Source organism: Aptenodytes patagonicus, chromosome 3 (genome assembly GCF_965638725.1).
Source record: "Aptenodytes patagonicus chromosome 3, bAptPat1.pri.cur, whole genome shotgun sequence".
Classification (NCBI taxonomy): Eukaryota; Metazoa; Chordata; class Aves; order Sphenisciformes; family Spheniscidae; genus Aptenodytes; species Aptenodytes patagonicus.
In genome coordinates, this window is record NC_134951.1 from 86,535,141 (window position 1) to 86,550,690 (window position 15,550).

The following is a 15,550-nucleotide window of genomic DNA, read 5'->3' on the forward strand; positions in this document are numbered from 1 at the left end:
GTTCGCATCTCTTGGTGATTGGGGTTCAAAGTGATCCTCTGTTTCTGTGACTCCATTTTCCAGATATAAAATGAGGAGAAGAGAACTTCCTCACTCAAAGGCTGTTGGGAGATTAAAAGCACGGAAACTTTCTCTCTTTTTAGTGCTAAAAATCATTAAGTTGCTCAGTAATTATGGCACAATAATACCATCTAATAACTTAGATAAGTTTGGTGGCTGAATAGATTTGATAATAGCATGAGGATATCATTATGCAACAACATACTGAGGAGAAGGTTCTTTGCAACCCTGGACCTAATTGCTGTGGTTTTGGGTAGTAGGAGTAACCATCACCATTTTCATCATCAATGTAATCCCTTCCAACCTCAGCCATTCTGTGATTCTTGTCGTTATTATTAGCTGACAAGTAGTACTTCTCTTCTAGGTGCCTTAAAAAGTTTAAGGCAACTCCACAAGATTCTTTCACTGGTTTTGCATAGGGGAGACTTGTCTTTACTGGTATTCTGACAGGAGAAAATTCAGCCTCTAGCTGCTGGATGTATATTCTTCTTACCTTCTCATGCTTGTTTCCTGTGCGCAGCTGGAGCGAGAATCCTTTGAGGACTGAGGGGGCTGTTCAGGACTAACCTAAATGCTTAATATCAGTGAAGTTTAATGTTTAATATATATCACCATGCATCATTCTTACAAAAATCTTGCTGAAACTTTCTTCTATTACAGTCTGATTCTTCTCTGTTTTGGCTTCTTGGAACATACTGTGCCTCATGTTTCATTAGTTGTAATCAAAACTCCAATTAACTAAAGAAGAGTATATAGCCCATGAGCAACTTCTATAAACAATGCTTTCCCTTTCAATTCAATAATAGATTTTGGATGTACTGAATTTCATCAGTAGATTCACTTTTACTCACCAACATTGGTTTGCACCGTCACAGGTAAATTGTACTCTACTGATACAGCTTTTTCAAAAAGAAACATTTCTTGTGGTGTGGTAGCCGCACAGCATATGAAAGCCTTTGTATTTTATTGTCAAGCTAGACACGGTAAGAATTTAACTGTAGTGAAATAGAAGACATCATTACAATGTGAAAACAATTTATTTGTCCCTGTTGACTAGTAATATTAAAAGTTATTCTATTACCCAGTAATATTAGGGGGTTTTCCTTCCTCTCTCCTTCTCTGTGCACTGCCTAGAAAAATATTTCCCTTTACTTAGTAATAAGAGTAATTGTCCTTGTGGAAATGTATCTGATTACTATTAATTATAACTTTAATATTAATCATTAATATTTTGATATTTTTTTAAAATGTTGATGAGAGATCTGATGTTGACTTCAAGAGAAAACAGAGGTCCACCTAAAGCATGAAGCCTGTCAGGAAGATTGTTCCTAACACTAAGTTGTACGTATACTGTCCCAGAATTAATTTCACGTCAAATCCATTTCACTGGAAAACACATGCTAATGGTCAATTCTGCAGCCTGGTTTAAGATTTAATCGTTAGTTATTTGCACAGAGGTAATGTTAGGACTTCATTAACAACAGGACAGCTTGAAAAATACACATAGTGTTAATTTTATTTCATTTTCCTGTTTATGAAAATGTAGTCCTCAATTCGCTTTGTGGGGTGTGTAGGAGAAGAGGGCTTTAGCTAGGCGTGAGAATGGGCACAGGTACCATTAGTTTAAACAAAGAAGTGGGGGAGGCAGATAAAATCATCCTGCAGCGTAAAATCGGAATACATAGTCGGCAATGTTTAAAAGGGTTGCAAACGTTAGTTCCCAACCTCATCTTCTCAAAGTACTTTGTAGCTCTGTCTTAAAATCAGGTGTGAGAGATCAGAAGAGAAAAGGTGGCATTGTGAGAAATTTTTTTTTTTTCCCTGGAAACTGTTTTTTTCAGTCTTTTCTTCTCTATTCCTGGCAAGGTTAAAGACTTGTTTGAAGGATAGCAGGCTGGATTCTGGGAAAGAGATTTCAAGAGGAAGGAGGGAATGATCTTCTTCTAGCATATGTTGTAATTGTTTCCCATATATATCTCATGAGCCAGACAGAATAGGATCAGGTCACCGATACTTGTTTTGCTAGAACAGTAAGAAAAAACAGATTTTTGGGGGGTGGGAGTGGTGGTTTTTAATCACTTTATGCATTTCTGAAAGTACAGGGGGGAAAAAAACTGTCAGATTTTTAACTGAGGTTTTTCTGGATAGACTTACGTTTTAAGCCATTTCTTTAACAGACTGTAGGCCAGACAGTTTTTATATTTCTTTCTCAGCAAACACGCCCTCATGAACACCTCATAAATGTTACAAGAGCGTATGTACAGTGCACTCCGAGAGAAGTGGACAAAAAGATGACACTATTGTATTATATCAAAAATTAATCAACCCAATAGCATTAAATCCCCTCCTATTAAAGTCTTCTCCAGAACTTTTTCTCTTGTCCTGTGACGTTCTTTCTATCCAAGTGTATCTTTTCAGGGGAAAGTGTAGAATTTGGCCTTGCTGAAATTGTAATTTTCTTAAACCTTAAAATATCTCACATGACTCAAGATTTGCAAAGGTATCTTGGGCTGAGTGACAAAATCATCCTTTTGTACTTCTGATAGGTTTGTTAGGTTGATTGAGAGTCAGTGGGTGAAAATAGGACTCAAATTCAGTTTTGATTGATGAGTCAGATGACACAGTTGAGGAAAAGTAGGACACTGCAGCTTGTGTTCCCTCTAAGTGGATAAAAATAAAGGACTAAATTTTCAAAAGATTCAGGTCACTGAAGCAGGCTTTGGTATTCATTACAGCAGGTGCATGTGGCAATAGTACCCATGGGCTGTTCCAGACGTTGGTTCAGTGAGGCAATGAACTGCACTTATTAAAATTTAACTCTGCTGAGGCAGAAGGGTTGCCTGGAAAATGAACCTGTCCAAATAGCATGGCTACGTGGGAGTATCACAGATTAGATGGTTTTGCTCGTATTTCCTCATCTGTGAATAGTAACTCCTGCTTACTTCATTGTAGTAATGTGGGCCTTCAGTGATGAGGAATAAACGCCATGGCCGAGGGTTTCTGATACGGTGTGTTGTTTTCTGCTGCACTCCCAGTGCGGAGGTATTAGACCTCAGAGCTATCAGGACTGACCGCTGGAAGAGATGGATTTGCTCTGCAGGAATGACAAGGGAAGGGTGCCTGCTTCAACGCTCACCCCCACCATGTGCTGGCTGTAAAGCGTGTGCCTAGGGAAGAGGGTTGCCTGGGTTCTCCATCCTGCTAGGACAGTTGCAGGAAAGTATTGGAGCTTGTACCAGCCTACAGATAAACATTAAGCTCCTTCAGGTTGTAGGATCCATCCAGCACAGGAAATATCCAAGGTCGGACACAAGGGTTGTTTTTAGGTATAGCTGAAGATCTGGGTTAGAGCATGTTTTACGTATTAGAGACTGGCAACGATCTGTAAGATGGGTCTCTCTTTAGAATTTAAATTCTCTGCGAGTCTAGAGCCCTGAAAAGACAAGTTGCTGTACATCCTAGCTATCAGCTATGGCTGCAGCAGGAAAGAGAGATCCTTTCCCAGAGCTGCAACCCTACTCCTTCCAGGGTCCCTTACTTCTTGGGCTGCGTCTAGGCAGCATCTGAAAGTCACCCTAAGAACCTGCCTTGTGGCTCCTGTATGATCCACACACAGGCAGCCACATCCAGCCCCAGACTTCATACTTCAGCAAAGTAACTTGGCCTGGAGGCGATGTGTAATTACCACAGGGTCTCATATGAGCCAGGATGGTTGCAGGCGTCCAGAAGTTCACTGTTACAAATGGCAACAGCTTCAAAAACATCTCCAGCCACCTAGCCCAACTGCCCAATGCAGAGTCAAAGAGCACTCAGTGTCAGGACGAGGCTTCATCACGCCGACTCAAGTGCATGAAGAAGTCCAAGTGCGCACACTGTTCAGTCTGAACTAATTACCCAGGTCAGGGAGGCCTCGGAGAGCAGTGCTGTGCTGTGTACACACGCTGGGGCCCAGGAAAACAGAGTCAAATGGAGCTGAAGCTGAAAGCTATTTTAGCAAGTTAATGTGACCTTTCCATGAATGGGCGAGAAGGTGCGTCACTTGTCAGTGAAAACGTCACCACTGCTGGGTCCAGGTTTACTTCTACACATCCCGCTGTAACCCAAGTCCAACTCAGCCTGTTGCATAAAATTGATTATACGAGCACACAAACTCTAAGGCAATGCAGACTGAATTAAAACAGGCAAAAGGACCTACCAATACTCCCCAACGGCAGCACTAAGCTAAGAGACTGGGACTGGGCCTTAATTAACCAAAAACAGAAATCGTGGAAATGTGGCCTAACTACCGAAAAAAGTAATTACAGGCAGACCATTTAGTGCGTAACCCTTTCTGGGGCTGTGTGTTTTGAAAGTGACCCAGAGAAAGCTGGTGGGCTTTGCTGGCACCATCATTTCCTGGGTGCCCGAGAATCAGCACGACGTCTCTGAGACAAAACCAAGATCGGTCCTGGAGGCAATAAGATAAGGAGGGAGGCTTGGACACCCACAGCTGTTCGAGTCCACCTCAGCTACTGCATTCTTTTATTTCCCTCCATAACCATCTTTAACACCAGGCTGCCAAGAAGGGGGGAAAAGTACTAAAAATTCTACAGAGCAGAAGGAAGAGAAATAAAGTATTTTGTGAACCCTTATTTTCAGTACAAAGTATTAAGTATCTTAACTGGTTTTCCTCTTTTCAGCTTCTTGAACAAGAGGTCAAAAAGACTGATTCTGCTGGCTGACTGCCACAGGACTTAGGAGGCCAAGGTCACTTTATTTAAAACACTGAATTTTATTTAATGTAATGCTTTAATAAGGTCATGTTGACATCCTGGATTCTCCGAGCTATTACATTCCTTCAGCGTTAACACAATCCTACAAATCACGGGTAATTACCTTTCTACCAAGATATGGCACAACTTAGAATATAACAGTGAAAAGTTTGAGGAAACACACTATATATAAAATTATATACAGACATATATGTATATATATGAATGCATGTATTTATGCACATATATGAAGCCTGCATCCCCATTGGACCTATACCTCTTAGAGTGACCAAGTTCCTTTTTGGATAATGCCATTGGGTAAACCTGATGGCAAGTATACAAGAAATTACTTTTTCCACGACATAAAATGCTTATCTTATTAAAACCGTTATCTATCCGTTATTCCATTTGGACGAGATCATTGGCTAAATATGAATACTTATCGCAACTCTAAGGAAAATTACATTTATGCTGAGCAAGGCATGACTCACTCGAGAAAGAAATTGTGCCTGACCATGCATATAAACTTTCTTGATTCTAAATACTACTACTCCATGACGTAAACCTTCCCCTAAATATAGCCCCCAAACCAGGCACATTCATTCTTTTGCTATCACAGATCAGTGGTCTTAACCTTTGTGGACAGTGTTGCACCATTAAGTTAACGGCATAAAATGATTTTTTTTGAGGAAGCCAATAAATCTCAAGCCTTCTCCCCTCCCTCTCAAGTAGAATGCAGCCAGGCAAGATATTGGAAATGGCACGGACACAGACTTCGCTGACTCTTTTTCTTCCACAGCAATATTTCTACTGTCACCAGCTTGCTTGGTGATAAATTTTAAAGACCTAAATATGTCTGTACTCTCCTATTGCATCTCCATCCTCCTGCCACATTAAGATGGGAATGAATCTCCTCTTCAAAGATTACTTTTTTCTTGTGCTGGTTTTGGCTGGGATAGAGTTAATGTTCTTCACAGTAGCTGGTATGGGGCTGTGTTTTGGATTTGTGCTGGAAACAGTGTTGGTAACACCGGGATGTTTTTGTTGCTGCTGAGCAGTGCTTACACAGAGTCAAGGCCTTTTCTGCTTCTCACCCCACCCCACCAGCGAGTAGGCTGGGGGTGCACAAGGAGTTGGGAAGGGACACAGCCAGGACAGCTGACCCCAGCTGACCAAAGGCATATTCCACACCATATGACGTCATGCTCAGCATCTAAAGCTGGGGGAAGAAGAAGGAAGGGGGGGACGTTTGGAGTGATGGCGTTTGTCTTCCCACATAACCGTTACGCGAGATGGAGCCCTGCTTTCCTGGAGATGGCTGAACACCTGCCTGCCCATGGGAAGGAGTGAATGAATTCCCTGTTTTGCTTTGCTTGTGTGCGCAGCTTTTGCTTTACTTATTAAACTGTCTTTATCTCAACCCACGAGTTTTCTCACTTTTACCCTTCCGATTCCCTCCCCCATCCCACCGGGGGGGCAGTGAGAGAGCGGCTGTGTGGGGCTTAGTGGCCAGCTGGGGTTAAACCATGACACCTATAAAGTCAGGCTGTGTTGTTTCAGTTTTTTTAAGATTCACGTTATTTGACCCAAATCTAGATGATTCCCTTTAGCCAAAATAGAACACCTTACCCATCCAAAACAGAACACATGGCAACCCATCTGACTGCTTCTCAACTTAACTGCGTTTGTGTTGGTGCCTCCGAGGATGAGATTCTTGTAAGTCCACATCCTGCCTGCCCATGGGGGCATGACAGTCAATCAGAGCCACTAGATGACCTTATATTAACTTTTGCAAAAGCCCACAAATTGCGTGTGCAGAAACAATTGTTCAGATGTATTTTCTTCTACGACAGGAAATGTATTATGTTCCAGCCTTCATTTAACAGATACAGCAAATTATGAAGGACTCTACTTCTTCTCAATTTCATTTAAAAAAATATTCATGGGAACAGTTAAATGTGGCAGAATCCTTAATGCAAGTGAATTCAGAGAATCTTACATTTATGGCTGTCTTTCTTCATGTACGCATAATTTAGGACAGATCAGTCAGACTTTAGACTTGCTATAACCACTGAATTTATACTCATGCCAAATTTGAAGAAAAACCCTGAAGGACTAATCGGTTCCCTACTGCTGTTCAATATTCAGCTGTCAGGGTGACACAGCTTTGATACTATTTCATGTTTTCCACACATAACTGTTTACTGGCTCCCACACTGTCCCACTTCATCCCACTCCTCCCCACCACCACCACCCCCTCTGTTCAACGTACTGTGAGCTCATGCTACAGGTATGCCAGAGCAGAACAGGTTTGTCAGGACAAGTATTGCCTAGTAACTGATTTTATTTACCCTGCTTCTCAGGACTTAAGGTTCTTCAGTGTAATTATTTATACTTTATTGAGAGGTAGGACATTTTCTTCTAAGACCAATGTCAAAATGGAGAATTTTGTTTGTGATTTTGCTGCGAGGCTAGCTCTTTTGAAAAAAAAAAACACCTTTCAGTCAACTTGAAACTTTCTGTGTATTTGAGTCACTTTCAGTTATTTCTTTTAGATGATGAAAATATTTTATAGTCTTGATATTAGTACGTGTCAAACATGGGTGTTTCCCTTTCCCCAGACTCATCCCCCTCAGGGTCTAGAGCTCAGTGACTAGAGCAGCAGAGCCCCAGCATCAAACCTCCTCTTTGCCATATGCCATTCAGCATAGGCCAGTCTCCGGGCACTGGAGCATTCTTGTGAGCTATTCTTGCGAGCTATTCTTGCTTTTCACTGAAGTGAAAAGTATTTTTCTCTAATATCATTTACATTCACTGGACAAAAGACTAGAGTACAGTGGCCCCCCTCTCCGGTCATTGTCTGCCGCCAGGCTGTCATCTCGCTCCAGCCTACCACCATCTCCTTGTCTTCCAGTGTTTGGAGCACTTCAGCATTTCATTGGAAATGTGTCAGTGACAAAAGATTTTTTTAGTTAACCAAAAAGCTCAGAGAAAAATAGGCTGCCATTAACACAAAACCTCTTTATTTCAATTTCACCTCTCCTAACAGAACATGTCATTCATTCACACAGCTCTTACATTTCTTATGTACGAGAGAGGATTTTCTCAGCCTGTGGACAACACTAGAGAAGCTGCTAACCCAGTGATGTGATAGGGGAGTTGTCATTATCTCCCCAAGCAGCAGAGTTAGAGAGACTACTAACTTTCTCTATGGTTTCCTAGCACCCAAGGACACAAACAAGATTTCTGTCTCAGTTCTATGGGTGAATTAGAGTGTCTGTCTTCTCTTCTACCCTTGTAGACAGGCAGCTTGTACTTGCATTTTCTGTACCTCAGAGGGGAGTTTGGTGTGATAGAGAGCACTGGTATCTACCAATAGCAGGTTTCTTCTCCCTGCTACCAGCTGGACTTCTCCGGCAGTAGGAAGCCCAGTCATCACTGAGCGTAGCTAGTGGATGAGTGATGTGATGATGTGGTACGCTTTATTAACTGGATTCATGTTTTATTAAGAGGGATAATCACAGCAGAATGAAACTTCTGCTGGAAAAAAGACTGTTCTGTAACAGCCTGCTCCAGAATTTCAGTCACTCCTTGCCGAAGCATGTTGTGACTTTCTGTTATACAGTACATACACTGAATTCAGTACACTGAATCCTTGACTAGCTTGATCCTCGACTAGCAAAACAATGTGAAAATGGACATAACATACTCTGGAATGACATAATTGCATTCACATATAATATTACCATGGTAAATACAATCACTTGAAGTCAGAAAACTGAACATTATAACACCTTTCTGCACATCTATCCCAATGAAATCTGTAATTAAATTATCAGGTATGTTAAGGGCTTTAAGTTAAAACATGAACATAAACAACGGTGGCTAAAACTCAGGCTGTCCAGATGTTTGCTTTGGAAGCAAGAACATGAATGCTTCGGTGACACAGCTGTGCTGTTCTGCCATTGTTGCCCCCCGGCCCATGCCTCCAAAAACCTGTGGGGGAAAAAAAACAGTTATAACAGCAGTGCAGGTTCTGTTCAGCAGAGAGTCCTCCTTTTCTCTCTAGCCCAGCAAGCCTCCAAGTGTGAGAGACTTCTAAAAATGGAGAATGAGTGATTCATAAAAATGGAAAACTGAAGGAGGCCAGTAAATAAAACTGTTCAGCTACCCAGCCACAGTTTCCTATCACCACTGAAGAGAGGTGTGTTCTTAGGTAAGTATTTTCTAACCTTAAAACAAATATTTGGCTTGAAGGTTGGGAAAATATTGTTTTATAGCGAAGACATGCCCATTCCCTATCACGAATGCAACCGTACCTACCAGACGTTGCCATAAATTAGATCGTATTATGAAAACTATTGTATCTGGCAAACCGAGTACACTTGATCAAAATGGAGCCCAGTATATCACACATATTGTCTTAAATGGCTTTTCTATTGTAGATGGAGGTACTCAGTCATTTGGAATTTGAGGGGACAAGTGATTAAGTAATTGGATGGAGTTAGCCAAGCATACCAAACGGGTCAATGAGGTTCCTTGACCTCTTTTTCTGTAACGATGCTTAAATGCACACTGTCTTAGCGCGATGCAATAAAACATTTGTTTGGAATACTCCCTTCAAAAGCTTGTCTGCATTACATTCTTTCAGACAGTATCCATTATTAATTGTCATTATTATTGATTTAGATTGCCTTTTTCCTACACATCAGTGGTTTACAGCAAATAAATACATTTTATCGATACACTGATGCTGATGAAAGGTGCTGAAGTCGTGGTGCAGGGATGTGACATCTCTGCCTTTGTCTGTCCTTCTGTCAATTAACTTCCAAATATACAGCATAGATTTTCTTCAGTTGCTCATTTCAGACCCCTCCCCTGATTTAACTGTGCTGTACCTCTGTTCGGTGCTACAATTTATACATATGAAGAAGGCAGTTTGGGACCATTTACCTTGCAACAGTTCAGGAGTTCAGCCATGGGGGAAAAGTTTATCTTCCTACCAAAACACTCAAGTGCCCACTTGATCGAATGTGCATGCAAAAGGTGCACATGCACGCACATGACAGACGCACATTTGTAGGCCAGAACACGTGTGCACTCCTGGCACGGCATCAAGAGTCTGCTTGCTGGGCCTGTCAGGTATGTACCTATCACATCCCCCAGCTGTGCTATTTGACCATGCATTCAAGCAGCTGTTTTTTGCATGCATGAACACATTTACATTTTGATCATCTAACAAGAAGGGGGGGGGGGGGGGTATTAAGCCCCTGGAACAACTCAGCTGTAGCTGGCAGTGGGGAATGGGCCAGGAATGGGGTGAGCCGTTCTGCCAGGCCAGATTCATCCCACAGCCCAGGGTAGCTTTTGTATAAAAGGAAATGTTGACACATTGTTTTAAGTTTCTAGCACGAGAAATTGTTTCGTGCCTTTCATTTTTGTATTCTTTTCCCATTTTAGTCCTTACAGCTTAGCGGGGTACCTCATGGCTTAAGATACGTTGCCGGATTTGATACACTCCGTCCGAACCCACTGGCTCAGCCCTGGTAAGTTTCTAATTTACAAGCTACGACTTTGTCTCTGTGACTGTACAAGTTGCCATCAGCTGAGACGTGAAAGGGAAGTGGCAGAGCCCTGCAGGATGCGACCAGGGAATCTCCTCTCTCTCCTTTACCAGAAGCTGCCTTTGGTCACCTTAAGGGACACTTTGGGAAGCTACAATTTTCACTGCTCTTTTTCACGCGGTGGGGAACTTCTTTGCGGGTTAACCGTATGATTGCTGGCCAGAGTTTGAGCTGGATGAAGAAAGAAGTGTTTGAAGTGAAACTTGAGCTCGTCACTGGTCCGGACCACACAGAGGGATGGCTGGACAGTGCATTTGTATTCATCGTGGACACTGCTCTGAGCACTAGCCAGGTACTTCGTGCCATTAAAAAGTAAGTATCTCCAACAGCGCAGCACAGACTTATTTAGCTTGGATGGGTCTTCTGGAGGTTACCTGGTTCAAACTGCACTCCCGCCGGCCTCATTTTGAAGTTATGTCCCAGTGGGCCTGAGGGAGGACATTAACGCCTGCCATCAGGGTTGCTCCTTGAACACATCGCATCCCCAAACCGAAATTCAGCCTCCTGCTTCTCGCTGCTCCGTCTCTGGCATTATCCTCTTCTGCTTTGCCCAGCGCCTTTTGAAATACCGAAAAAAAACCCAGTGGAAGGAATTGCTGTTTTGGGGGTTTCTCACTGTAGGGGGCGGGGGGGGTGTGGGGCAGCGAGGCGAGGAAATCTCCAGACACTTTGGTGTGAAAAGGGGAAGAAATCTCCGCGAGGCGCCCGGCCGCACGCCACCCCGCCACACAGAAGGGGGGCTCTCGGTCGGCTTCACTGAACGTTGCGGTCCCTCGCGCTGCCACGCATTACTCAGTGACGAGAAACAGAAAGAGAAAGAGAGAAAACGCCGGTTTAGTCGGCGGCAGAGGCGTGAGGCGGGTGAGGCGGCGGGGCCGGGCCGGGCCGGGCGGGCCGTTGGCGGCAGCAGGCCGTCCCTCAGCCGCGGTACCTGCGCCGCGCGGCCACGTGAGCGCCACATCAGCGCCGCTCCGCGCCTTCAAAGTACAGCGGCCACAGAGAGGGCAGGCGACGGCCGGACCGGCCGCGCTCCCCCCCTCAACCCCCGCTCCCCCTCGGCGGCCCGGCCCGGGGCGCAGCCGGCCCCGGCTCGGGAAGATGCTGCAGTCGCTGGCGGGCAGCTCCTGCGTGCGGCTGGTGGAGCAGCACCGCTCCGCTTGGTGCTTCGCCCTGCTGGTGCTGGGTTACCTGCTCTATCTGGTGTTCGGCGCCGTGGTCTTCTCCTCGGTGGAGCTGCCCTACGAGGACCTGCTGCGCCAGGAGCTGGGCAAGCTGAAGCAGCGCTTCCTGGAGGAGCACTCCTGCCTCTCGGAGCAGCAGCTGGAGCAGTTCCTGATGCGGGTGCTGGAGGCCAGCAACTACGGCGTCTCGGTGCTCAGCAACGCCTCGGGCAACTGGAACTGGGACTTCACCTCCTCCCTCTTCTTCGCCAGCACCGTCCTCTCCACCACGGGTAAGGGAACGGCGGCCCACCCGCCGCCGGAGGCCTTCCGGGGAGGCCCGGACCCCCTCGGGGCCGCCGCGGAGGTGGAGGGGCTGGTGTGGGGCCGCCTTCCCCCGTAGCGTGGGGAGCTGCTGGGCCTGCGGGCGGGGGGACGGGGCCTGCTGCCCCCCACCCCCCTCACGCCCAGGGCCGCGGGGCTGGTGCGGGGCCGATGGCCCCGCACCAGCCCCGCGGCCCTGGGCGTGAGGGGGGGGTGGGGGTGGCGGCGGTTGGGCTCCGGAGTAATCGTTGCTTGCCAAACTCTCTTGTGTGAGAGGCATATTTTATGTAAGGTGCATCACTCACCATTTAAACCCACCCCGTTTAGCGTTAAGAGCCAGATTGCCAACTCCCCCCCCCCCCCCCTTGAAAATTTGGGTGCTTTTGAAAAATCCGGCCAGGTGCCCACCTCTTTCTTTGAACTTTTAAATGCTTTTAGGGGTCTCTCCTTAAGCTCTTGGTCTCCTTTGCATTTCTTTCAGTCTGAATTGGGGGGGGGGGGGGAACTGCTAACCTGGGTATAATAATGAAGTTAAATTTCAGTTTCATATTTTACCATCAATTTCAGTATAATATTTGCATGTAAAAAACTAAAAGATAATGCTTATTTGCTTCCCATTAGCAATTTTCATTGGTATTTTGAAAAGCTCGAGAAAACATTCCTTTGGCCATAGTTTTTGTAAGCGCTTATTTTTACAACAGTCGTGTTTCACGTATGATTGTAGTAGACAGCCTTCTTGTAAAGGATGAGTGCAGGCATTTGTGCTGGGAAGCTGGGCTGTGGTAATTTGAATGTGGCTCACTGAAAGAAATAACAAAGCTTTCTCGAATAAGAAAAGCTTTAAAAAAAAATCACCCTTAAATTTGTCCAACCAAAGGGCTTTGAGTCTTGGCAGTACATTGATACTACTATAAAAGATGCAATGCTTTGCTTCCCCCTCCCAAGCGAGCACGCTTTCTATTATGGGAAATATAATCAGCTGATATCAACAATGGCATTTAATAATTTACTTGATCTTATTTTGGTGCTTCCTGACTGATTTCAAACAGGCAATGCTTGTCCTAAAAATAGTTGTCATTGAGTATACAGATCAGGTTGTCTCCTTGTTACAAGGAGGTTGTTTTTTTTAAAAAGTAAAATATTGTGTTATGGGTGTCCCCGTAACACCTCCCCCGCATCTTAATAACTAGAATTAGAGTTTGTAAGAAGAGAGAAAGTGATGTGCTTGTAACAATTAAATGCTTTCAGTGAATAAATTTCTAAGCCTTAATCAATGTATAGTAATACTATTGGTGAGAAAAGCATGGAATTGTGATAGTACTTCAGCACTTAAATCTTTTTTCTTTTTTTTTTTTCTTTCAGTAAAACCATAAAGCACTTTAAACTTAAGGTGCCGAATTGACCTTATGATGCCTGTTTCCATTCCTAATCAATTACAGTTTCTGGTACTATAAAATGTAAATTATTTTGTCCAAGAGCTATTTTTGTATTCAAATTATTTTTTCTATAAAATAATAACCCACATTTTCAAAAAAAGGATATTAAAAAGGTCCTGCTTTTCTATTTGTTCTTATACAGTGTAGTGTATGTACCTTCTCTTTTTTTTTGATCAGACAAAAATCTAATCCACAATCCTTGTAGTTCATTATTTTTAAATCTGGCAATGTTGATTTCAGAGATGAGTCCATCAAAAAATGTTCACAGGACAGTGGGGATGGGACCAAGTTGGTAACACTTCAGTACTGCCTGCTAAGACATAGCTAGAGGATGTTTGGATTCAGTAGTACAGTTCAGGCCGAGAGATCTCTTTCCCGCTACACATCTGCTTAAGGGCAAGGCATAACCTGGCCCTGCATGTTTAGCCAATTTGATGATGCAGGCCCTACAAGGAAAGTATTGAAAACACAAGGTACCATTGTCCAAATTGAAAACCTTTTAGAAAACTCCACTTAAATGGCATACACTTAGAAAACACAGAGGTCTGAAATGCAAGCGTTATCATCATTTCTGTGAATTTCAGAAACTGAAGTTCATCTAGTCAGTTCATCTAGTCATCATTGATGTAATAGAAGGAAGTACCACCATTTGATGCCTGGTCTAAGTCCAATCAATAGTCCCTTGAGTTGGGCCCCTTTTAACAAAATCCATCTGTTTCTTGTTTTATACAGTGGCCTTTAGCTTTACTTGTTTCCTATTTAATATAAATAAGAACTTGTACAAGTAGACAAGTATAAATCCAGACCAATATAGTATGTTCGACACTTGCTCAAATTCTTCCCAGAGTGCACAGATTTCTGGTGAGGTGCTTCCCCCCCCCCCCCAATTTACTCTGTACCTGTGCAAGAAATCTTTCAAGTCTTTTGAAATGGTCATTAAAATGAAAGACAAGCAAGAAGCAGAACCTGCCTGGTCATCTCAAACAGCTGTTCGGAAGTGTTTGAACATCCAAAAAATGCTGTATTATTACAAAATGTACACTTGAAACGCCCTCTCTTTGCCGAGTACAGTAAGGACAAATGCAGAAAAGAGAACCCTGGTACTCGTGGTACCAACTGAGGGCTGCTTCTGTGCATAAGTGAAATTGCAGGGAGCACTGGGATGTTCCTTATGTTCAGCTGACTTCGTCATTCATCATGTAAATAAAATGCACACCTACCCCTTGTACAGAGGACAAGGCTTATTTCACAGCCTTTTAGTTTTCTATATAAAGCATGTAGGGAAAGTGTTTAATTTTAGCATCCCCAACTTCTTGTTCCCTCCCATCGTTACTATATTCTTTGGCTTCTTACTAGAGAAAATCCTTGAAGAAAATAATAAAGCCAGTTAAGAATTTGGAAAAATTCTTAAATGGAGGGAGTTTGCAGAATAAACACAGTAAGGCAAATTGTTACTTGAAAGCAATTTCTATTGCTGCACGCATGGACTGTCACAGGACTGTCACAAGCTGCCTGAAGGATGGGCAAAGAGAGGGCAGTGAAGTGGACTCGGGGTGAGGCTTCAGCAGATCGTAGCAGTGACTGGCAGCAGGTTTCTCTTCTAACAACTTTATTCTTCCCTATGCAACTTAAGCAGTCATGCAGAATGCCATGTGAGCAGTGTGCAAGAGGAAGCAATTTGGTCATTAATCATTGACAACATAAACACTAAGAATATACAATTGTGTGCATTAAATAGCATCTGTCTTGGAAACCCAGTAATTATGACCTTATGCACATCTATGGTCATGGCCTATCTCCGTGCTAGATGTCATGAATGATCTTGCTGAAGCAGTTGTTTCTGGTTGGCTTTGTTGTGGGGCCATCTGTACAAATGTGTTTTATTTCTAACAATAAAAATGAAGTAATTATTTGCGCTTGCTCTCCCAGGTAGTGTGTTTTCACTGTTCTTGGCATGCTGTTAGGCTCTAAGATCTTACCCTATATTGGTGCAATATGGGAATACTGCACTACATGAATTGTAAACAGAATGGAGTAAAAAAAGAAATTGATATTGGTTGTGTTGCAAGATCCGAAGAGTGAAGTGGCTTCTGTTTGTTGAAGGAAAACAGATAGGGAAGGAAAGGAGATGCCAATTTAGTAACTTAGGGCCTGTATTTTTACATTTATTTTTGGAAAGGGTCTTCTCAGTGTAA

At 43.5% G+C, this 15,550-nt stretch overlaps 1 protein-coding gene and 1 long non-coding RNA gene across 2 annotated transcripts in view; one reads left to right on the forward strand and one right to left on the reverse strand.

Annotated features, from left to right (window-relative positions):
- Positions 1-8,527: 8,527 nt before the first annotated feature.
- Positions 8,528-11,692, reverse strand: LOC143158324 (uncharacterized). The gene is made up of 3 exons (XR_012994965.1): positions 11,624-11,692; positions 10,810-10,992; positions 8,528-8,807 (listed from the first exon to the last, which is right to left on the reverse strand). It is a non-coding gene; the product is annotated as an uncharacterized LOC143158324 (long non-coding RNA).
- Positions 11,427-15,550, forward strand: part of KCNK1 (potassium two pore domain channel subfamily K member 1) — a 38,568-nt gene continuing 34,444 nt past the window's right edge. The window contains exon 1 of the mRNA XM_076334127.1: positions 11,427-11,888. Coding sequence (XP_076190242.1) covers positions 11,534-11,888 — 355 coding nt within the window. The 5' untranslated portion in view covers positions 11,427-11,533. The remainder of the gene's footprint in view (positions 11,889-15,550) is intronic.